This window comes from Aedes albopictus, chromosome 2 (genome assembly GCF_035046485.1).
Source record: "Aedes albopictus strain Foshan chromosome 2, AalbF5, whole genome shotgun sequence".
NCBI classification, from domain to species: Eukaryota; Metazoa; Arthropoda; class Insecta; order Diptera; family Culicidae; genus Aedes; species Aedes albopictus.
Window position 1 is genome coordinate 120,594,042 of NC_085137.1, and position 25,401 is coordinate 120,619,442.

General features: G+C 39.8%; 1 protein-coding gene across 2 annotated transcripts; it reads left to right on the forward strand.

Moving 5' to 3' along the window:
• The first annotated feature begins 4,079 nt into the window (after positions 1 to 4,079).
• LOC115255463 (bridge-like lipid transfer protein family member 3B) lies at positions 4,080 to 22,478 on the forward strand. Of its 2 annotated transcripts, none has more exons than XM_029853587.2 (15): positions 4,080 to 4,499; positions 10,580 to 11,451; positions 11,515 to 11,634; positions 11,705 to 11,979; positions 12,121 to 12,141; positions 12,743 to 12,835; positions 12,895 to 14,078; positions 14,141 to 14,300; positions 14,410 to 14,539; positions 14,693 to 15,229; positions 15,466 to 15,580; positions 16,934 to 16,954; positions 18,703 to 18,845; positions 18,900 to 19,343; positions 19,941 to 22,478. In XM_029853587.2, the coding sequence occupies exons 1-15, from the start codon at positions 4,095 to 4,097 to the stop codon at positions 20,113 to 20,115; spliced, it is 4,695 nt and encodes a 1,564-aa protein (XP_029709447.2). In that variant the 5' UTR covers positions 4,080 to 4,094; the 3' UTR covers positions 20,116 to 22,478. The 2 variants fall into 2 exon arrangements, with proteins under 2 accessions (XP_029709447.2, XP_062706272.1); XM_062850288.1 differs by having other exon boundaries at positions 14,141 to 14,279.
• The last annotated feature ends 2,923 nt before the right edge of the window (positions 22,479 to 25,401 follow it).

Genomic DNA, 25,401 nt, shown 5'->3' on the forward strand with positions numbered 1-25,401 from the left:
GCTAAGCTCCAAAGTGCATAATTTCCAGACTACACCAAAAATGTGTAACCCTTGTACATTCACAAAATCAGCTCCTGTGTCCGCAAAATCGTTAAATTCGCAAAAAAATTGTACAGCAATCTAGCTAGGTTTACTAGTGACCTTGGAAAACAAAAAAATATCGACATTTCGCATCTAGACGAGTGTACGAGCTGTTTTTGAGAATGTGTAACTGTAACACATTTTTGTGTGGTCTGGAAATTATGCACTTATGAGTAGGGCTAACACATTTTAGTGCTGAGCGGTTTTACTATGCTTCACAGCAAAAAAATATGAAATTTAAACAGCACGTAAATTGAAGATCAACTGAAATTTGCGGCAGAAAAATGTAAATCACCAACATCTAACGTCAGCCGAGCAGCCCGCTGCTGGTCAGACGGTTTGTTTACAGATTTTAAAGCATATTCGCTTTAAATTTACATGCATCTGCTATAAATCATGCCAGCCACTCTCCGTCATCAACTAAACGAACGGCTGCTCGCAGCTGTGGCAGTTTCCCCGTTGTCTCTCTCAGTACTCTCTGCAGCAGCCGGAGCATGTCGGGAATGTGTGCATTATGGTAGAAGCAGTTTCACTTTGACTGTCTACCATTCAACAATCTGAGATAGCCGAGAGAGCTCGGGCGTGCTACTCACACCCCAAGGATCTGAGTTCTATTCTCGCTCGGACCTCAATTTTTCTTTATTTTTTCTAACAGATATCTGTGTATCTGCCCTGTAAATTTAAGACCGCACAAAAATTTCCATCATATATGACGGGGTCCTTTTGTTACATTCGATCCGTCATAATTTTACAGGTTTTTTCCGAACTGTGTTGTTGCTAAGAAATTCAGGCTTAACGTATGTCTAATTTACATACACTGGAATAAATTTTGTTGTGGAAACTACCGATTCCATAGTAAAATTACTAATCGTACCTATGATTCTCAACCGACAACAATTTCCAGTTAATTCCACTAAAATACTGTCAACTTAACTAGCAGTGCAGTTAACATTACCAAAAATAGTCTTAATTTAACAAATGAGCATTGTATTTTTAACCATACTGTGTTGTAAAATGCGTGTCCTGGAAAAATTAACAATGTTTTGTTGTTGAGACGACTATGCTTTTAGTTGAATTTACTACAATGCATTGTAATTTTAAGCATATTTCAGTTACCTTAACATATTTTGTTGTCGGTTGAGAATCATAGGTACGGTTAGTAATTTTACTATGGAATCGGTAGTTTCGACAACAAAATTTATTTCAGTGTATGTTGTATTTATGGAATAATTCATAAAATAGCGATCCATTTTCACTCTAGCAAAAGTTTTAAACTGAGCTCCATGTCCATAATCTTTCACATGTTATTGATTATGTGGTTATGAGCAGATGAAGTCTTCTATAGAAATTGGGTGCTTCAAAATCAGTTCAAAATCCGGCATTAGGTGATTCTAATCGCTCCTACACCAATTTAAAACTGATTTTTAAATTAGTTCAAGAACAACGTGCAGATACGCAGTTGTCTTGATACGGCTGGAAATTCCAATGGAATGTAATTCAAAGCTGTAGTTTATAAGACGAATCATTTGGAACAATTAGCATTAAGTCTCAACCCGAGGTTCATTATGAAGTTAATTGCTAAGTAATTATTCATACATTTCATCCGATTCAAACCTCCCACCAGATTTTGCATCGTTCAGTCTCCTGATAATCTAGTAATCTGACGTCTTAGTTGCTGCATTGTGTCATTAGCCCGCACTAACTTTGACCTCGAAATGTCTTCGCCAAATGCTGTTCAATCCTGTATAAATAAAACCTGATTATTCCGATTATTCCGCCCTTCCATCAATCTGTCAGCGAGTTCTCATATACGCCTTAATCATAATTTAATGATATTCGGTGGCAAATCGAATTATCCTGACTGGGTGGCAAAAACAATTTATTACGTCTACTCAAAGTTAAACTACATTAATCTGCACTGCACTGCGTGCCCGTCTTGTTGCATACACACAGGCGTTCACAAAGACCCAAAATCGTTCATCATTCGTAGAGTTGGATATTAAGCCGGTATACCTACACCATACCGCTATCCTTTTGCCCTGCTCTCATAACCCGTCGTTGTCCACGGATGGACACCAAATTGGTTGGTCATCCGAATGAACGTCTACCTACCTGTCTGCCGGCTACCAACCTGATGGGAATACATGCATCCATGTGTGGAAGGTTGGAGCTGGTTCTGGTAGCTGTTGCCATGTAATCGGTTCACGTGTTTCATCTTTCATCTCGTGTCTAAAGCTTTTATCCCCATGCCACCGGCTGTCGTCTGGTATGAAATGGGAGAGGACAGCATATGCATACGAGGTTCAAATAATAGAATGAGTTTTGAGCAAAGCGAATTTCCTCCATATCCTAGCTAGAGTTGACCACATGTCTCGCTGCCGTAGCGGTGATGTACGTTGAAATTCTTACAGTTAGCTAACGTGAACTATCAGTGAAGCTTATGATTTAGTGTTCAATGTTATACTAGGACTTGAAAATATTTATCTTTTCACAAATGTACTTCTTTACTTCATATTTCTCGATTTCCCTATTTCTTGCAGTACCTGAACCTTATCCTTTGTTACTCCAGAGCGTGACGTGCGAAATCGTTGTTGAAACACCTGTATAATATTGTTTCATATGTGCGGTTTTCCTTTCCGCAGGGAGGGATACGTTTCCCGCAATTATTGTAGAGTAGAAGTACGCTACGCCATGAACACTTGCATCGTCAGCTCCTGGCATTGTGTTATGTGTAGGTGTGAGTGGAATGCGCTGAAAAACCATGAAAAATGTACCTTGGATACATTTCACGCGTTACGTTTTGCGCGAGAATCAAAATTGTTATGTTGTTGAATACATGCTAACCAGCATATCAAACGATCAGATTTGCATACACCGAGAAAAATTTCTACTCAGTGGCTGAGTTGGTCTTACTCAGAAATCGAAAATTCCTTTGTTTTCTTACTCAGTTTCGGCTAAAAGTGGGACAACCCATTGGCAATGGGTTGTCCCACTTTTAACGGAAACTGAGTAAGAAAACAAAGGATTTTTCGATTTCTGAGTAAGGCCAACTCAGCCACTGAGTAGAAATTTTTCTCTGTGTAGAAGATTCAAATTATGCTTTCTAATTGGGAATTGGACCTTTTCACATCGAAAGAAATCAAGAAATGCAGCGTAATGGTACACCATCGCAAAAACTGACGAGTTTTGACCGAACGCTAAGAAATTTGCTACTTTTTAAAAACATTTTTTAAAGATTCGGAAAAATATAAGTAATTATCTTCATTTTGGGGCAAAAATAATCAAAATCGGCAGCAGGAGCCCGGAAATATCGTTCAATGAAGTTCAAAAACTGCGGTGCAGAAGTGCGTGGAATGTGTCCTTGCTAGCGTGTTACGCTTTGGTTGAGCATGTAAGATATATCCATGCCCATTTTCTCAGGGATCTCTTCGCTTGTGAATTAGTAATGAGATACACGTTAGCTATAACAATACTTGACATTGATGAGAAGGTTCAGTTGGCTTGTATTTAACGACGCAACGTTCAAGTTTTAGGATTTATCACTAGACAAGCAAAAAATGATTCACGCTTTTAGGACGGTTGATTTAGGGCAGATATATGTAGGTTATAAGACATCAATTGGATTCAGTTTGATATTGCTGTACTGTTATGTTTTACGACCAAATTAAGCATGAATTCTGTCTAATATTTAATAGATTTTCACATTTCAGTTTTCATTGAAAACTTTGCAACGTCTTTTGTATTATGCATCCGTAAGCATAGCGCGTAATAATACTATGCACAACGATAATATCTCATGCAACTACGTCCTATGCTTTCGTCAGGTTGTCACGTTTCATTCCCAAAGCGAATATTCATACTTATTCATATCGCTATGTCATCGGTGGAAGCTTAATTGTCCAACGTGGTTTCTTTCTAAATTTAAGATTTTGAAGTCACTGTGGTTTATTGAATAAAGCACATTAAAACAATATTAAGTATAGTGTGACGTGTATTCACACATAAAAAATATCATGGTTTCGCATCATAAGACAGTTATACTTCTACAAGCGTTTACGGCTCTAACACTTCAGGACGGTGAACGGACACAACGGACATGGTTTCTATTTACTATTCACGCTATCTTCCATATACCTTGTTCACCTTTGTCTTCCGATGGAACATCAACTTTACGACACTCATATTTCTGTTTGTCTTTCCCGTGTTTGCTCCGCAGTTATACCAAAAATTTATCAGCCGATAAGGTGAACCTGAGTGCATTCCGAGGCGAAGGAGAGCTCTCAAACCTGCAACTGGACGAGAATGTACTCACCGATCTGCTGGAGTTGCCGGCTTGGCTGCGTCTCACGTCCGCCTGGTGCAACCACGTGTCGTTTCGAATATCCTGGACCAAGCTCAAAAGCACGCCCATAACACTGGTGAGTAGACACTATGAACTGCTAGGATAGAGCGAGCATCTCCGTTGGATGGAAGTAAAGGGCGTGATTTTATTAGGGGCTATGAAATGCAAGCGTCGCGTGAGTATTGGCGAATACTCAAGATGTAACAGTTATTCGCATTTCATGTAATGCATACATTAAGCAACAAGTTAATTTCATTCTTGCCCGGCATACTAAGAAGAGATGAGTTGCGTGCGTTTAATAATCGAGTTTGATTTATTCAATTTTTCGCATTTTTCATCTACAGTAGGAATCTTGAAACATCAGATATAGGCTGTAAGAATGTGATTTACCATCACAAGGGTGTTATCAGTTTCGTTCCACGTTAATTAGTTTTCTTTTGTGATCACATAAGTGATGACACATTGTTTTGACTTAACCGGACAATTTTTTTGAACTTTATAGTGCTGATCCAGAAAGATGCCACTGAAATGGCAGCTTATAAATCCTAAAGGGGGCATCCATTAAGTACGTCACGGTCCTAGGGGGGAGGGGGAGGTTTGCGAAAGTGGGACAAGCAATGCACAGTGGGAAAAAAATAGGTATAAAACGCGAATAAATTCAATATCTTCGCTCGGAGTGGATGGATTTTAATGAATTTTTGACACAAACTGCAAAAATCTCTATAGTTTCTGATAAGGAGGGTGTCAATCGCCGCACGATGCTGGAAATCAGTGTTTTGAGCCCGTTTTACCCCACTCTCTCCCTTACATACTTTTTGTGAGAAAATCATCATTTATTTCCGACTGGCGTGCAAAATAATGAACTATTTAACTCGTATTTATGTAAAAACTTCCATATTATCGGTAATTTGACATAGGGTTGGTCCTGCTCTTATCGATTGCGTTCCACTCCGGTCAAAGATGCATGTGAAATTTCAAAGAAATAGGGGATATCCGGGTTACTTGAAGTTATTTCAATTTTTAAGGCTGAGCGGTGTGCCAAACAAGCTCCATTCGATACTACGGAAGCTTTTACACAAACACGAATTGAATAAATCGTTTATTTTGTACTCCAGGATTTTTCCAAAAAGGTGAAAAGAGAGAGTGGGGTAAAACGGGCCCAATACTCTGATTGTGACAAAATTTCATTCGAATCCATCCACTCCGAACAGAGATATTGAATTTATTCGCGTTTTATACCTAGTTTTTCCCATTGTGCAATGTATTAGGCATAGGAAAAACCCGTACGAAGGGGGGAGGGGGGATCGAAAATTCCCAATTTTAGCGTGACGTACTTAATGGATGCCCCCAAATATTGTTTTATCTGTATTAACGAGATTTTTAACCCCATAGGCTAATTCTACTCGGACCTCACTGCTTTGCCTTCCGAAGAAAAAAAATACATTTCTGAATTTGTTGACTGTGGGATTCGAGTTTTGAAATTTTTCAAAATCTAGGAATTTATTTACATTCAGCAAATCATATAAATGGGTACATATTAGCTATTTGCAACTGAATGCGGAACAAAAATAATTTGGGCGCAGTTTTATCTATGGTTTGACCATCACCAGGTTGTGATCAAAGTCGAAGATGAACTTGGTTGTCTAGTGACTACCGCTTCTGATTCATGGTTTTAAAGCACAGGTGTTGAAGAATACTTCAAAAGCATTATAAAATTAATTTTGTTACTTGGGATAAACTACGTAGACTCATTTTTGACCATTTCAGAACCATCCTCATAGACTGTCCATACAAAATTTTCGAAATTAGTATGAAGCTTGACCAGGCCACCCACGCCCCCTAACAGTCTATATAATTCGTAGACGAGCCCTAAGTATTCTCTCTAGATAATACTTATCTAAACATTAAGTTTCTTTCTATAATGTCTCACAGGGATTCTCAAGATATTTTTTTTTAATTTCTAAGAATTACCTTCACAATTTCCTACTCGAATTCATGCTCATTATTTTAAAAATTCCTCGAAAAAGTTTGTATCAGGTACTGTTTATAAAAACTTGAAAAATTATTTCCGTTTCATTCACGTTTTTTCAAATATTTTAAAGGGATAACTCCATGATTATTCCTTTAAAAAATCCAACATTTTCTTTGCCAGAAATTTCTTCACAAATTTTTTGGTATATTCTCCTGAATGACGGGCTCTGGCAGATATCTCCAAGAACGCTCTGTAGATATCTCCAAGAACGCTCTGTAGATTGCTGCAGCGATTTAACTAAACATTCTTGAAGGAATATTGCTGATAATAAAACACGAAATAGTGTTGTAACAAAACGTCTTCAAATGGCAGAAAGCTTAGAACATGAACAGATGAACTGCGTTAATTAACGAATCAACAGTTCAGCTCCCAGCCATCACTCAATTTTTCCATTCCACTTGAAAGTGCCTTTTCTTTATAGGGCACTGCATGAAATTCTCTCCTTCTCTTTCACTCTTACAGAAATTTTGTAAACAACAAGGCCAAGAAACGTCAAAATCCCATACATAATCAAAACAATGCAGTGCCCTATACACTACTAGCTGTACCCGGCAAACTTTGTCTTGCCTACTGCGTTTTTTGACGTTTCAAGTTTCTAGCCAAGCCCTGCCAAGCCCAAGTCCCCGGTGGAAGAGGTATAGAAAATCGATTTTCGAAAACTCTCAATTTGTCCATGTTTTAGGCTTCATAAACCTTCCTTGGGTGAAAACTAACAGAACAAAACTAAGACGACCAAAATCGGACCTTCCGTTCGCAAGTTATGCGCGGTCCCACGTATGCCACTGCATTTTTATATATATAGATAGACTAGCTGTACCCGGCAAACTTTGTCTTGCCTACTGCGTTTTTTTTTCAAAATGTATGAAAACCCGATTTTCAAAAACTCTCAATTTTCCCATGTTTTAGGCCTCATAAACCTTCCTTGGGTAAAAACTAACAGAACAAAACTTAGACGACCCAAATCGGACCATCCGTTCGCAAGTTATGCGCGGTCCCACGTATGCCACTGCATTTTTATATATATAGATTGTAGATTGTTCAAATTTTATGTTTAATATATATACGTAATGTAGTAAAATGAAACTTTACTTCCACATTCTCACGGATTTGGCGCGAATTTAATTTCTCAATCTCGCGGATTTGGCGCGGATTCATATTTTGCTCGCGCGGATTTGGCGCGGATTTTTTCCACGCTTTTCGTCACAACCCTGCAGTTGGATAAAAGAAGTCGATGTGATCAAATTACGATGCATTGGTATGTTATTTAACTTCATGGCAAACAGTAGACCTCAATGCCATTTCACAACCACCCCTCTCCCACCATCAATTATTACTTGAGAAACTACCGAAGCTAACAATTTCTCTGAATGAATCGAGTTACATTGCTTAGTAACTCGACCCAATTTATCATGTGTTAAGACAACTTATTTAGTAACCCTTGCCATACTTTTAGATGTATTTTGTTATGGGTCCTAGCAGAGGCGTCGCGTGCCTCGTTTAGCCACATGTGCACTTGCAGATTTTTCATAAATTATGTAGACCAGTTATTGGACATCTCAAACCACCCTCCATCCCATTTCCTTACCATTCATAAGTATTTTTTATGTTAAAAAAAACATATTAAATTTTGCCTGATTGATCATTATAATTTTAATCGAAACGATACATTACTACTTCGGTACTATTAAAATTTGATTCCCTAACCCACAGATAACAGATGTTTATGCTAGTACAAATTTTTCGCAGAATCCTGTGTAAATGTTCAAAACGATATACGTTGGCTCACTATCGCCATCTACACAACTTATTGCGACATTACATCGAGCTTGAATGCAAGAATAGTTCAAAGTTCCAGTTTCATTCAAGACCGAATACAATCTTGAGTGTAAAATCACGTAGTGCATGCAATCTTGAAAGCGATCACTGACTATCGATCACTGCGCCATCTCTAAATGATTGCCACATGAGTCTCAGCTGCTCGTTACATACAAAATGGCTGTTGAGCATTTTTACACACATTGCCAATATAAGCATAAACGTCTGTTATCTGTGCCTAACCTAATTATTTACCTCCGGGCACATCTTCTAATAAAGTTTCCCCTTTTTGGACATACACAAGTACTAGTTTATTTGTGAGCTTGGACTTGTCATTGATCTGGGACAGGCTATACGGCCATAAATTGATTTTCACTCCAGTTCACTTTATGGGATCTTTTTTTAATGGTTAAACTGCTCGTATGAGGGTACTATAATTTTACCGCTAACCGTTCAAAATTTAATACGGTTTACTCTATGGAAATCTACCTTTTTTAAAGAAAAATAGTTGTTAGTCGACAATTCAATGTTTATCACATCCAAAACCGTCGATCTTAATCGATCACAGAAACTGTCTATTTTCCTTTGGGAAAATAACTTTGTCTAGTTTGAAACTTCATACAATCTAAGTACAGTTAGTATCTGACATTGTGACGATATTTAAAATGTACTAGTTTTCCCGGGAGACGTACTGCCAATTTGGTTGTGATTGTTTGAAAACTGTTGAATTTGTTTCCCACTCATAATAATTTCAGTAATTTTACAATTGTGCTACATTTTAGTTGATTCTCGTAACTTTTTCTACTTATACACTGAAAAATATTTAAACCCAAAGAATAAGTTCTAAAAACTCAAATTTGGCTAAACAGCTTATAGTTTTTACTCAGCATTGGGTTGTTTTCTCTCTCACCCCACACGAATGTTGTCAAAAACGAAGAGAGAAGCACCGACATATCCGTGCGGCTCCGTGGAAGAAGCCAAGTTTGGGTTATCTTGACTAAACCCAAATTTGCGTCAAATAAGGCCTCCGCTGGGTGAAAATAACTTACCACTGGGTGAAAATTTTTGCAGCGATCAAATGAGATTTACCTAGTGACCACTATCGCTATTTGACGCAAATTTGAGTAATTCCACGGAGGTGCGGGATTGCGTCAAAAGAACTTAAATTTGGGTTGATTTGTAGTTGATTTATAGCGGATCGAGCCGAGCAAAAATCATGCTGAACGGTTTATCGTTTCGTGAATTATAATACCTTAAAGCGAATTCAAACTCATTTTTAAAGATTTTAAGATTTCTGTTTAGGCAATATGCGATCGATCTAAGAACGGTACATTTTGACAAATACGTATTTCAAGCATTAGAGTTTAGAATCAGAAGTTATTCTCGAATCTTCATTGACAAAATAACGTGTAGCGCTATTTGAATTTGTAGCTTTCGACCACCCTACTGGGAGAGCGAAACGTTTTAGCGCAAGAGATCAGTAGGTACGAAACAGTGAGCGCCGCACCCCCGTTTGCAAAGCCATGCGAAGAAGCATCAAGCGCACCAAAGCGATGACACACGTTGGGTGCCTATGTGTTTGAAATTTTCCTCAGCCAGCAACCAATACTGTTAAACCACTACGCGAATACGATATGCGCCAGAGCGTTTCCAACCGAGGTTTCCGTGTTGCTGTTTGGAAGCCAAGCGAAAGCATGCGGTGCGTAGCAGATGGGTGCCGCTTTGCCTACCTATACACACAGCCGTTGCTCGGGAACTATCGCACTAGGGCCGCTTTCCAATAAGATGTTTCCTCTTTCAGAGTGTGCGATTCCCGCGTTACTTTTATGCAAGTTGCTTCTCGCTCGTCATAGTGGTTTCTGCCTTTAGTGGTGTTGCGTGTACGTACACGCTGCATTACACGAACACCACCTGAGTTACTGGTTGAAAATAGTAAACAAAGATCAGCTGTTCCCAGCAAAATCAAATGGGCATATTTTCAACCAGCTGATTTGCATTAGTGTTCGTGACACCGCGCTGCGAAACCACTATGTGGTTTGCGCGCGATGTTGGGGATAGTAAAGATAGGGGGAAGCTGAAATAAATCGTTACACACTTTTCCGTTAAATTCATATGGGTGTCGAACATATTTTTTCACGAAATTTCAATTTTAGCTACACGTGTAATGCACATGTTGCACATGCGGACGCGACGCCTCTGGGTCCTAGTCAAATGCACATTCTTATGTATTCTTTAGTTAATAAGTCCAATAGTTCATATACTAACAATATGCTGATATACCCGGTCCACATTTATCGCATTTCTTCCAGACGCTAGACGAAGTCAACATAACAATAGAAACATGTGAAATAGCACGTAGTGGAACCCCGACCGCGGGATTCTCCAGCTTGTCGGTACCCCAAGGAAAGTACAGTTTCATCCACAAAGTCATCGACGGCATAACGATAGTTGTAAACACGGTAAATGTGAACCTGAAGAGTCCCGCCTTCACGGCGTCGGTGCAGATGTCGCGAATACGAGTAGAATCACGCACACCCAAGTGGCTGCTTGGTGACCTTCGGGTCACTAGGCTCAAAGACCCCAATCGGGGTCTCATACTGATATTTAAGGAACTATCGTGGCAAACGGTTCGTATCGAAGCCAGCTCTACGCAAGATCAAAGTCTGACACCGTTGCGGTTGCTCACTAATCAAGCGCGCTGTAGAATAACTATTAAGAAGAAACTGTCCGATTGTAGTATAGTAGCTAGTAGATTGGTTCTAATTCTGGACGACTTGTTGTGGGTACTGACGGACTCGCAGCTGAAGGCAGCTCTCCACTTTGTAGATTCGTTAACGGGATTGATCAAAGCATCCACCAACGTGGTTCAAAGGGCTAAGGCCCAAAGAAAACTGGAAACTCTTCCAGAATATCAAGCGCAGCTGGCACAGTCTTCGCGAATACAGGACGTGCAACAACTGACGGCAGCTCAAAGGCATTTCAATATCTACGATGTTCGCGAAACTTCGTACCATTTCTTCAGTCAACGAATAGACTTGCATCTTTGCGATGATGCTGGTACCGGTCGATCTAGTCACCCCAATTTGAAAAACGGAGGAGCTCTGCAGATTTCTGTGCAAGGTTTCCAGATAGATTACTACCCATATCATCTGGCGAAAGCGGACCGTTCTCATTGGCCAAAGTAAGGATGGTGCGGTGGGTTAAGAGAAAAATAAAAATAATGATTTTGCTTTTCAATATGCAGATACAAGGAAGCAACTGTTCCACCTGCTTTGTGGCTTGAACAATCTTTGAACACTTTCCGTGAATCGATACTTAATATGTGTCAACCTAATAGGATACCTTCACATCCCAGTTTGGAGAGGTAACTATTGCTTTAGATTTTAAAACTGACAAACATCGTTTCACCGTTGCTCTTAACTTCCATATCTTAGAACAACAAATCTCGGGCAGCAAGCACAGGGCTCTAGTCAGCAAACACAACGAAATCCACCGTCCGCAGGAGGTACACAAACCGGAACGAATACCGGAATAAACACTCCCAATACGCCTGGGTCCCAGTCGGCGTCCGCCTCGCCGATGAAGAAGCATGTCCTGGACAACCTGGCCAAGCTGATGTGCGTATGTGTGATAATGAAGGTGGAGGAGTTCTCCATTTACCGTGTGACCACCTCTGGAAACAAACAAATGCCAAAGGAATTCATTACTGGTGAGTTGAGTTCGGTTGGAGGATATTACGCTACAAAGTATCGCGTAAGATGTTTGTTCCCTCAAAATGAATTGATTGTATGACTGCTTTCTATTTTTCTTATTTGCACGCCGTGATTTACAATTATTTACATGCAAATAGCACTGAGCAAAAGGAAAAAAGGTATTCCTATTTATCTTACTGTAGGCAACTTTAATGTTGAATTATTTAGAATGTTTTCATATGGGATTCAATTCTCATGTATTTCACGCGTGGTTTCCCACTTAAAAGATACATTTTGTAAGCATCGGATTCAAACGAGATTTGTACACAATGTTATAAATAATATTCAACTTCCCATATTACATTTTTGGCACATTAAAATTTTACTACGTTGTTGAACAAATCTGGTTTATTTTTCGTTTCAATCTAGGTTTCATCACATTGCACAAAATTAAGCAAGTCATATATCCATTTGGGTTTTTGCAGTAGTGAATTAGGAAAAGCAAGTAATTACGTACCATAGTTCTAAAGAGTGGGAAGCACATTAAAAATTCAACGTTTTCATATTACCGCTCGTTTCCCCATGCATGAAGAGCTAACAATCAAGTTCTCTCGGTATATCACCTACGCTTTAGTATAGCGTAAAAGGATGAAGAAGCTTAAGCAGAAGCAGCATGCATCAACAGAATGTTTCTTGTTTGGAGTCCTAGTAAAATTAAACACTAACTTGGTGTGAAACGCGTTGTTAAGAGATGTTGACATATTTCAATTATTGTTTTAGGTGACAGAGACCGTTATTCGTTACCGCCGGAAATGCCCACTCTCCACGCGGAATTTACTTATTTTTACTATCCGGGTGATTTTGTGTTCCCATGTAAGTTTTGCGTCAGCCTTTTTGAAAATTATAATTATAGTAATACCAATTTTCTGCAGTGCCTCCGTCGAAAGCATTCGTCCACATTAACCCAGTGCAAATTAATTTCGATTTGGACAGCTGCCTGTGGTTTAGTTCCTTCGTGCTTAATCTTCATGAAAGTCTCCTTCGGACAAATAATGTTACGAGTAGTTTGAGTTCTCCTTCCACTCCGTCCTCGGGAGCTCATTCCGAACCCCAGCCAAACCTGATGTACATGGACGTCAAAGTTGAAGTCATCATGCCTAGGGTTATATTTGAAGCATCACCAGGTGCTCCCCAGCAAAGAGATCGTCCCAAGGAAATGCACGTGCAAGTGGCACGATGTGCTTTGACAAACATCCGGGAGATGGGCGCTTCGCGCGCTGATTTAGCGCAAGCCATTTCTTCACTACAAGAAGGCAGTTTGGTGTTTGGATCGGGATTCCCATCGAAACCTGGAGATTTGTGCATCGTAACGGATAGGATTCTGTCGCACATTGCGGCTACTGATGTCACTGCTTCTGGGCAACCTCTGTCACCGCAAATGCAGTCAGCTTTTAGCAATCTTACCAGGTATGCCATGTGGAGTGAACCACGAGATGTTTGGTGCATGAAATTGGATCCAGTATGGGTGGATTTCTATGGGGCACGATCAGTTGGGCCAAATCGAGCAATACCGTTTGTTGATGCGGTCCCTGTTACAATTTGGCTGCATGGACGATCAGATATTGACATGTTACCTAACGATCTGGTAACGACTCAACAGCGAACGGATCCACCGGAGTCTACCAATCGTCCCGATTCGACAGCATCCCACGAAAGCCTAATTTTATCAGTTGTTGGACTCAAACAATCATTACTAGACTTAAACAATTCGAATGGCAATCACCAGCAACAATATCGCCAGGAGAGCACCGATACTAGTTCATCTAATCGTAGCTCCATATATCATCCACCGTTGATCGGTGATAATGTGAAAAAGAAAGTTTCCGGTTTAGCGAATGAAAATGTTAACCAATTCCCGCCAACTACTCCCAACGTCCCTGTAGATAGTGCTGCAGATGCAACAACTATGGCTGATCTGCACGTGATAGCGCATGTTTCAAATTTAGTTAGTGTTCAAATTGATCATTACCAATTTTTGTTCCTTCTACGCTTGGCCGAGGAACTGACTGAACTAGCTACATTCCTGTCGTTAGATTCGAAACGAATCCTCCAAGCGGTAATACACATGAATAAGTTAACGAAACATATACATGGTAACGTAATGCTTATGTATTTCAGGCAAACGTAGAGAACTCGATCATTGTTGGCTGTGTTATACCGCAAGTGGAAGTTTCGCTTGTGATGCCTTCGCAAACCCCAGGCAAAGAGTCGAGTGGTGGAGACGGGGAAAGCGTTCTACCCGATTCCGCTAGTTTAGGTGATGATCTTCTTACTAATGGTAGAGTAGTGTCATGCGTGGTAGCATTCCTCCGGCAGTAGACGCGGGTCGACTAATAATTTCATATTTTGTTTTCATCTAATTGTATACGCGCTGTTCGCGACCGTAGGTTCCGGTTGGCCAAACTCGATGGATCAAACCAGAAATTCTAACATCTTTAGCAGCACTGATTGTCCTTCGCCCATAGCCACTGAAGCACCGGTGGAAGTTCAACTTCATCCTATCCCAAACACTCACGGGTATGATTAGTTTTTTGTAGATAGGTAGTAACATATTGAGTTTTATCACAGTTACGGTGATCTAAATTTCGTGATAGATATATCCAGATATATTCGTGATAGAAAATATCCATAGAAAAAAGTGTTTTAATACCCAACATGTCTTATTCTCAGCCATAATGTTCAAATACAGAGCGTTCCGACGACTTCATCGACATCTGGGGTAGCCTCTGCCGAAACACCATCATCATCCTCGGTTGCAGTTATAAAACCTCAGCAACCACAGCAGCAGCCTGCCCAATCTAAAAGCCGCAGCTCAGGAACTGATTCCGCCTCCTTTTCCAAAGAGATCAACTCCGGGCTTAGTTCGATGAAGAAGGGCTTTTCGAACTTCATGACATCGATTGATTCGGCACTGAAAACCAACATGTCCGATGATATAAGCGACACGTTGTCGGTTCAGTCGGATCTCAGTTCCGATTCGGAGAATTACGTCATTTTGCTAGGTGATTCGGAAAAGACAGCCGACTGTATGGATGTGATGTTCAAGCTCAACCCATTCAACAACGATAGCAATATGAAGGTGGCACCGATCGAGGTGGCCAGCGAGGTTTGTGAGGATCCGTATCTGACGAATATGTCGTCGCCGTCCGAACCATCCGAAGCTAGTAGTCTGCGTCGGAGGGATCTAGTTTCGATGGTTACGTTTAGGTGAGATATTTTCTTGGATATCCAATTTCCCTATTTAGAACAAGTTTTATTCTCAAATTCAATCACTGGTTTGCGGTTTCCAATACCAAATGAAATACAATTTTATTTGAACGGTATTAGCTGGATTATGATTCGCAAAAACGTGATTGGTTTTAGTTAAAGTTTCGATAGGGGCCATTCAATAAAGTTCTGATTTGAACCATTTGCAATTACATATGTTTTTAATCATCCATCAGGTTAACAACTGTAGAAGTTATTCGTCAGAATGTGGGCAATTCCTCGTCTATCAGACTGCAGGTGTCCGCGGTTAGTTGTGATGAGTGCGGATCTATTCCATGGGATGAATTCCAGGTATGTTATATAGTAAAATTAACACATAAAATGCAACGCAATATGCATTAGAAGATCATCACCTCTTATTAGTTTGTTAATTTTCTAGTTTTGCCTTTGATTTCTTCCAACTGTTTATCAATAATTTACGTTTTTTTTGTTGTGATTCAAATTTCTGAGTTAGCGCTCTAATGTTTTCAAAGTAATCTCAATGTGATTAGCTTAACAGCTTAAATGATATTGAGAATCGCAATTGGTTTTGAAGAAACACGTTTGAGAAATAATTGCTGTTTCTGAAATAATGACAACTGATATTCCCATCTAACATTTTTGCTGCATAAGAGCTTAACCAACCACTTTTACATAAGCGTTTGTTCCATAAGCTCTTATGCAGCTACTTTTGTTAGTTGGGTTATTCATACTTTTCCCAAGTTTAATTCAGTTTTAGACCTTGTAAATATTCCCACGTATTCTTTTTTGATCTCTATTCGTCTATTATTATCCAACATTCACAATTAAGATAATCCAAGTAGCATCAATGAAAAGATTTCGTATGTAGGCAAAATTTAAATAATTATGCACATTTCTACGAGCAGTATATTCCAATCAGGCATGACTCTTAAACATATGAAATCTTTGTTGTTTGTCGATAGCGTTTAATACTGGCAATCTCTTTTATATACAATATTTATATCCATTTTATGCCACAACTGAAACATGAACATCCGATTCAATTATAAATACATAAAATCTTCTATTATATCAAAGTGTTAATGTGTTGCAATCATATTTATTCTTTTTTTGCATGCTTTCTCTATCTTCTACTTAAAATCAATACCTAATAATCAACTACTAAAACATAAACAATATCAACCGTCTTCGGTCACGTGCAACCAATTTCAATACACTTGTATGACAACCTTTCGCAAAATATGCTTTTATTGCTGGAAAACAATTGCAAATGCTGCCTCAACAACATCATCAACGATCAACAACCCACAAATGGCAACACCCGATAAACTCAAAATGAACTGAACGTTTTTGTAATCTGTGTGTGTCTAATCCCGTGTCTATATAACCAATGAATGTCGTCTGATTGGTGCGTATTATTCGAACACAAACAACAACAACAACCGGTGCCGTTCGTGTTGGACTTTTGATGTGGGCACACATTACAAATCAATCGCATTGTGCTATTAACTGTGTTAAACGGAACGGATGTGATTTACACGGTACCGCCTGGCGATTGTGATTGCGTGTCTGTGTACGCCTACGACACACTGTCGTTTTCTGAATTTGCCTGGCGACAACGCTGATGGCATTATGTACGACGCGACTATTACACCGACGACACCCGAACTCACACATTCACAGAGTGGGCAGCATAAGTCAAAGGTATTTATTGGTTTTGTTCCCTACTATTAGTATTACTTTAGTTTATAAGTTGTCCGAGAGATTATAAGGCGAGACATACAGAAAAAAAACAGAGAGAAAAAAGACATCAGTTACCCCCTGAAAATGTTCATTTGTTTTGTATATATGAATATGTTTTGAATGTTATTCGAAGTATGAATTGTTTTTTTTTTCTTGCGTTTCTTGACTGTAAATAAATTCTCCATGAATGTTGATTGTTAGGAATTCTGGATTGTTCAACGGCAACGTTGAAATTATATTTGATTTGTTACATGATGTTAACATATTTTCCACGTGCTCGTGTTTGTTTTGTATTGATCAATTGTCCAAAAATTCAACGAAAACCAGGTGACAGTAATGTGAATATAGTTACACCATTCGAATTTCGCACAATTATTTCTTCGCATTATGCTCACAATCACTTACACTTTGAACTAAATTTTGCACCATAATAATTGTTCACCCATAGTAAATAGAAACAGAAACTATGTGAGGTGCTTCAAACTCGTTTACTTAGTGGCGATTCATAATTTTGCTCAAATAACATGTTAATAACAGTGTTGGGAACTGCAAAAATGTGAACGAATTTACAGCATAACACAATAGGGTATGTGTTCCATCAGTAATCTCACGCTCCCATATTCATCTTATTCGAAAACAAGCGATTACGGCACCGATTGATTCCGTTATTTTTGTTTTCATGGGTGCTCACTTCTAACAAAAAATACAAAAATAAGAAACAAAACAAACAGTGCCTCAATCCTTTGTTTTTCGTAGGATGAAAATGGGAGCCACATGCTTAATAAGGGAACCAATACCCTATAACACATTTCTCTATAGGTTTTGCTTGTAGTTTGTTTTGTACTATTGCACACTACAACTATAGCACAATTTTCAAATCAATTGTAACGCTTTTCCATTCAAGTGGAACAAATTTTATTTGAAAAGCTTATCTGTTTGAAGGACACTTACGCATACACCAAATGAGACATAACTTATTTCAATTTAAATATTATAAATATTATACTTATATATTATACTTTCAGTTGTTTATTCATGACAAAAAAACACATTCTCCATCTTGAAAGATTTTTGTAAAATGTGAGCTTATATCACGCCAATTTAGTGTAGTTCAATCTATAACATTTGAAAACTTTTGAAAGGAAGATTATATATCTCTGGTGAAACTGAAACAACCGATATAGGCACATTATTTGCATGAGCATTACGTTTAAGAATCACATCTTTATTGCAAAACCAGCAGCAGTATCTACCCCTGTTTTAATGTTGTGCTGACGATTTAAGTAGAACACCTCACCTAGAATAGATTTATAACTTTTGCTCTCGCATATGATCGTGATAAAAATAAAAACTTCGCCTGTCTCTCTATGATGATCGTTTCAGTTTTGTAACTTTTATTCTTAATTTCGGTACGTTCCTTTCCGGTGAACTATGCCAATCTGTTTCTCTCTTATATTAGCAAATTTAGGGTTAAGCGCGACAATGACATTTTTAGCCATTTCCATTCTGAACTAATTTTGGTTTTACTCTGAATTCTTTTCGGAACATGATTTCACAAAATTCTCATCGTATCGCGCAACTCCGGATGTTTGGGAACTTATGTCTGCTCTTAAAAACTTAAAATTCAAAATAACACTTTTAAAAAATCAAACCTTTAACCTAAAATCCAATCGAATCAAATCAACCTGACTGCTGCCAACGTATCCCAGACCAAATTTGGAGCAAGATGTAGAGCATGGAACGTTGCACCACACAATGCGGAAGCTCCACCCTGCGTCGCGATCAGGTTAGAAGAAATTCTTACGCTACCGGCTGATTCGTTGAACATCACCGATAAGAAGTCCATCCTGAGGTAACTTGGTTAACTCCTATGATGAATTTAATTTGATAACATTACCTTTTGTAGTTGGTTCAAACGAAAGCTGAACGTGGAAGTGAAGAACATCAACCTCCAGCTATCGATGAGCACGGTCGTGGGTTTGGGGGACCTAGCCGAAGATGAGGTAATCCCAACTCCTATTCCCATGGAGGTTATGCTGGAGAATGTGAAAATCAATCTTATTGAGGATCGCCCACCGGTGAACATAACATCGCCCGGAACGCTTCCTATCAACCTGGCGATTGGTCGTATGTTTATTACTCGTGATGACGCTGGGGTATTTTATCTGCAACCTATGGACAAAGGAGACGGTGCCCATCCGACTTTGGCGCGGCGAACAGAACAGGATTCAAGGAAGGAGCGTGATCGAGAGGTGCTCTCATTGCAGCTGGTAATGCAACAGCTAAAGCTGGATAACGAAAACTTGCGGAAACAGTTGATCAGTAACGAGAAGACATCGGAAACGAATAAGTAAGATATCATTTTGAACGTACTATTGCTTTCATGTTTTGTTTAGTGCTTCATGAATTACACATGCCGAAGCTGACTATTTGAGCTACTAATAAGATTACCAATATTTTAAACCATATAGAATACATGCTTCATGAATTACACATGCCGAAGCTGACTATTTGAGCTACTAATAAGATTACCAATATTTTAAACCATATAGAATACATACTTCGATACACACGATATGTGGCAATTAGCAAGCTTCCCCAACTAGGTATAACACTCTCTAAAGCTCTCTTATAATTGTCTTAAAACAATTTATTTTATTACGAAATTTTTAATGTTAGGCTAGAGTATCTAGAGTCCAACGTCTTTACTTCCCTTCCGAAGGAAGAGTCAAAATTGTGTGTGTTTGCGTGATAGTCGTGTGGTCTAACCATCCTACCAGGTCTGCTGCAACAATAACGAATATTATTTATCATTATTACAAGCTCTTTTCCTCTACTGGAGGTTGATTATTGATAGCTTTATCAGATTTTCATTATTTTAAGTCTTAACCACTTTCATACAAAAAGCTCAACGAAAGTAAATTCATTCAAATCCATACCATTTCAGGGTAAAAGCCCGCCAGGAAAATGAAGTGCTCCGTACGTACCTGAAAGCGGCCCAGGATGACGTGAGCACCCTGTTGGAGGAGAAACGCACTCTGATGGATACCATCCGGTCGCTGCAGAACCAACTGACGACTCTGAGCGACGTGCACATGAATGCAACGGATGGTAAGAGATAGCACAATTGCATGGACTGCATACAGTGCTGTGGCGAGAATCCATTTTAAAGGGTATCAAACCGGAAGGACTTGTTCGTGGCTTTGGTTTATATCGCATTCCGCGGTTCGATTGTTTGCTACACGCCAAGTCTGAAACTTTTATTCCTATCAATGTTGATTATTCGGTTTGATTGGCTCAACATTAACTATTGATTCTAAATGTTTCAAAAAAAAAAAGATTATGCTTTGCTCACACTGAAGTTATGAAAGCTTGACGAAACACATAATTTTAGTATAAGCAAAGCATAAGACACTGCCTTGCTAAAGTCTGTTACAAAACATAACCAAATTCAGAATTAAAAAAATGCATTAGTTAGGAAGTAAAGTTAAACAAAAGCATCGTCAAACATATTAAAACGAACTAATTACCCACCGTCAAGCCTGTATGAGTAAGCAGTCGGTAAACGAAAACCGTAACGAGTGACAAAATGTTTAAAACAAATATTGAATTGATGTGCTACAAATATGAACATGATTTGTTTCGTTCTCTCCATTATATGACTATCTATTCAAAAATTAATACAGAAAACAACCAATTCATGAGAACAATAGATCAGTCATTGAACCTACCGTCTTGCAATGAAACAGACCCATATTCAGACCAAGTTTTCCAACGGAAAATACACACATGCACTTAAAGGGGAGACAACTTAACCTGAAATAATTCAATGAAATAATCAGAAATTGGGAGGCGACGAAAGGTAGCCAAAGTGGTGAAACGATTAGTAACGTCACCAATTCCACTCTCTATTTTATGTCTGTATAGCTTCCACTTACACACTTGATCAATTTTTCTTTTACCTGTTCATGTTTTTTTTTTTGTATTTTCATTGAATTATTTCATAGTTTGGATTTATTTTATTGATTACTATCAGGTTAACCATATAATGCTTCCTTTAATCAACTGCACATGATTTAGCTCGCTATCTCATCCGGTATCAGTGTTATTTCACTGTACGGGAGTACCCCATTTGACATAATGTCATTCGGCAAAACACCGTTTGGCATAACGTACAGAACAATTCATTAGAGAAAAAGGGACAAAACTGAGATTTTGCCAAACGACATGCCAAATTAGGTACTTCATACTGTACATAGAACAGACATTTACCTTCTTTATTGCATATTGATGTTTGGATAGTTTGCAACGGAAAAAAAACCTATGAAAGAGGATTACCATTTACCATCAACTATTTCCATCTTATTGAGTTTTTTTTAAATACTGAATATTCTAATGCCCTTAATACATCTTATTTTCTACAAATATTATCAAGATATCAACTAAACTTTTCCATATTTTCATGAAGGTCGGCAATAATTGTTTGATTTTTTTTTTTTCGTTTGACTGGCTAGCACACCTTCTTTTCCTTAGTATTAAATTCACGAATTTATAGAACTACAACTTGATCTACCGCAAGGCTTTTCTCTTTCATTCTCAAATGAGATTATTTTACCATAACATTATTAGAAACTGAACCGACCTTTTGACACCCTGCACATTCGAGTGAAATCGAAATCCCGATTTTCACATATTTTGCCTGTTACCCTTTTTTTTCTATCAATTATTCCAGAACTTGCATTCTGAAAATATTACAATTACAAATCTTTCCAAAGCAATAGTATGAAATTTCTATGTTAACCAGTGATACTTCGATTATACATTTCTCCCAATGTTAGCAAATAGTCATTTCATGTGATATTAATTTTAGTTCTATAGGCCAGCTATCAAAAGTAAAGCTAAAAGTACACACAGAGTATGTACGTAAGCCTGTAGTAACGATCAGCAAATGTATCTTATAAGTATATCCGTACAACTGAACGAAAACCAGACATTCGAACTCTTCATCGCAGTCAGCGAAACAAAAGCTAGGATCAAACAAAAACGTCTGCGTTATGAACGAAAGACTTTTATTTAAGCGTATACATAACAGAAGCAAAGTCATTTGTATATTTTTTGTAAATAGTTTGTTGTGACTCTATTACTTTTACGGTCTACTTTTTGAAAAAAAAATGTTTTTAGAATAGCTTCTGCAAATGAAAACATTTTATATCATAGAATGTGGTCTCCTTCTTGGGATGTACTAGTTGTAAATTAGGTTGGCATAGAGAGTGGTCAGATTTATTGATGTTAGGTTCCAACATTAAATGGGTTAGTTTTAGATTCAGGGTACACATAAAATGAAGCAAAGCATAGAGTACATTGTTTGCGTGAATGCAACGTTCAACGGATGTTAAAATACTAAGATTTACCAGATTAATATATTTACCATTATTGCAATTATTGAGACAGTCACCAAAATCAATGAAAATGAGAAACATACAAATGAACGTTTACTCATTCGTAGAAATATCACTTCCTATTTATAATCGCAGGGTGTCTACTACCTGGAAAAACCTGGAAAACCTGGAATTATCAGGGAATTTTACTAGACCTGGAAAAATCCTGGAATTCTCAGGGAATTCTGGTGACAGTCAGGGAATTTCTGTGTTTATCATTTCAATACAAATTTTCAGTTAGAAATGCTTCAAAATGAATAAAAATTTCGGAGATATTCGTTACCCTTGACGTTGAAACTAACTTGTATTTTTCCATAGCAATCTCCTATTTAATGTTTTGTCTATTTCGGAAAACTGAGTCGACATGCTTTTATTGTTAGGATTTGGAATTTTCAAAACTTTCAATCTATTTCAGCCGTACATATTGGCTTAGTGACTTAAATTGATACTTACCTTACCGGTCAGGCTAAGGCCGGGGTGGCCTCTGCTGTACATAGTAGCCGCCTCCATTCCACTCGGTCCATGGCTGTTTGCCTCCAGTTCCGCACTCTGCGTAGGGTCCGCAGATCGTCCTCCACTTGGTCGACCCACCTAGCTCGCTGCGCTCCACGTCTTCTTGTACCGGTCGGATGACTCTCGAGAACCATTTTAGTCGGGTTGCTATCCGACATCCTGATGACGTGACCCGCCCACCGTAGCCTCCCGATTTTCGCGGTATGGACGATGGTTGGTTCTCTCAGCAGCTGATGCAGCTCGTGGTTCATTCGCCTTCTCCAAGTCCCGTCTTCCATCTGCACTCCGCCGTAGATGGTACGCAACACCTTCCGTTCGAAAACTCCAAGGGCGCGTTGGTCCTCTGCACGTAGGGTCCATGTTTCGTGCCCATAGAGGACGACCGGTCTAATCAACGTTTTGTAGATGGTTAACTTCGTGTTACGGCGAACTTTATTCGATCGTAGAGTTCTGCGGAGTCCAAAGTAGGCACGATTTCCTGCCACAATGCGCCTCTGAATTTCTCTGCTGGTGTCGTTGTCGTCGGTCACCAGTGAGCCCAAGTACACGAATTCTTCAACCGCCTCGATTTCATCACCGTCGATATGAATTCGGGGTGGCGGGCGCGGTGATTCCTCCCTGGAGCCCTTTGCCATCATGTACTTTGTCTTCGACACATTAATGACTAATCCGATTCGCCTGGCTTCACTCTTTAGTCGGATGTACGTTTCCGCCATCGTCTCAAATTTACGAGCTATAATATCAATATCATCAGCGAAACCAAGCAGCTGAACGGACTTCGTAAAAATCGTACCACTCGTGTTAATCCCCGCTCTCCTTATTACACCCTCTAACGCAATGTTGAACAGCAAGCACGAAAGACCATCACCTTGCCGTAACCCTCTGCGAGATTCGAAGGGACTCGAGAGTGTCCCTGATACTCGAACTACGCACATCACTCGATCCATCGTCGCCTTGATCAATCGTATCAGTTTATCCGGGAATCCGTATTCGTGCATAATCTGCCATAGCTGTTCTCGATCGATTGTATCATACGCCGCTTTGAAATCGATGAACAAGTGATGTGTGGGCACGTTGTATTCGCGGCACTTCTGCAACACCTGGCGGATGGCGAACATCTGGTCCGTTGTAGCGCGTTCACCCATAAATCCAGCCTGATATTGCCCCACGAACTCTCTTGCAATCGGTGATAGACGGCGGCATAAAATTTGAGAGAGTATCTTGTAGGCAGCGCTCAGTAGTGTGATCGCGCGGTAGTTCCCGCAATCCAACTTGTCGCCCTTTTTGTAGATGGGACACACGCTCCCTTCCATCCATTCCTCCGGTAATACTTCCTCCTCCCAAATCTTGGTAATGACCCAGTGCAGTGCTCTCACCAGTGCTTCTCCACCGTATTTTAGAAGCTCGCTTGGTAGTTGATCTGCTCCAGCGGCTTTGTTGTTTTTCAACCGGCCAACCTCCTCCTCAATCTCTTGAAGATCAGGGGCCGGAAGTCTTTCGTCCTGTGCACATACTCCTAGATCTGTTACCACGCCACCTCCGGTACTTGCAATGTCGCCATTGAGGTGCTCATCGTAATGCTGCCGCCACCTCTCGACCACCTCACGCTCGCTCGTGAGAATATTCCCGTGATTATCTCGGCACATGTCGGCTTGTGGCACAAAGCCTCTGCGCGACCGGTTCAGCTTCTCGTAGAACTTTCGTGTGTCCTTAGCGCGGTACAGCTCTTCCATCGCTTCGCGATCTCGTTCTTCCTGCTGGCGCTTCTTCATCCGGAAGACTGAGTTCTGCCTGTTCCGCGCCTGTTTGTAACGTGCCTCATTCGCTCTCGTACGGTGTTGCAGCATTCTCGCCCATGCTGCATTCTTCTCGTTTTTCAACTGTTCACATTCGCCGTCGTACCAGTCGTTTCTGTGATTCGGAGTCGCGAAGCCTAGTGCTGTAGCCGAGGTACTACCTATGGCGGATCGGATGTCCCTCCAGCCATCTTCAAGTGTAGCTGCGCCAAGCTGCTCTTCCGTTGGTAGGGCCACTGCTAACTGCTGCGCCTAGTCTTGAGCCACTTCTACGTTACGCAGCTGCTCGATGTTGAGTCGCGGCGTTCGACTTCGACGCGTGGTGATAACTGTCGAAAGTTTTGAGCGCATGCATACAGCGACTAAGTAGTGATCCGAATCTATATTCGCACTGCGGTATGTGCGGACATTGGTTATATCCGAGAAGAATTTACCGTCGATTAGAACGTGGTCGATTTGGTTTTCTGTTTGATGGTCGGGTGATCTCCAGGTGGCTTTGTGGATATCTTTGCGGGGGAAGAAGGTGCTTCGGACTACCATACCACGGGAGGCTGCAAAGTTTACGCATCGCTGGCCGTTATCATTCGATACGGCGTGCAGGCTGTTTCGCCCGATTACCGGTCTGTACATTTCCTCCCTTCCTACCTGCGCGTTCATGTCG

Bases quoted from the DNA above. Each gene is read 5' to 3' on its own strand.
- LOC115255463 (XM_029853587.2), top strand. From the start codon at position 4,095: ATGGTTTCGCATCATAAGACAGTTATACTTCTACAAGCGTTTACGGCT. The intron at 12,836-12,894 runs GTAAGTTTTGCG...AATTTTCTGCAG, and splicing joins GGGTGATTTTGTGTTCCCAT to TGCCTCCGTCGAAAGCATTC. The intron at 18,846-18,899 runs GTAACTTGGTTA...TACCTTTTGTAG, and splicing joins GATAAGAAGTCCATCCTGAG to TTGGTTCAAACGAAAGCTGA.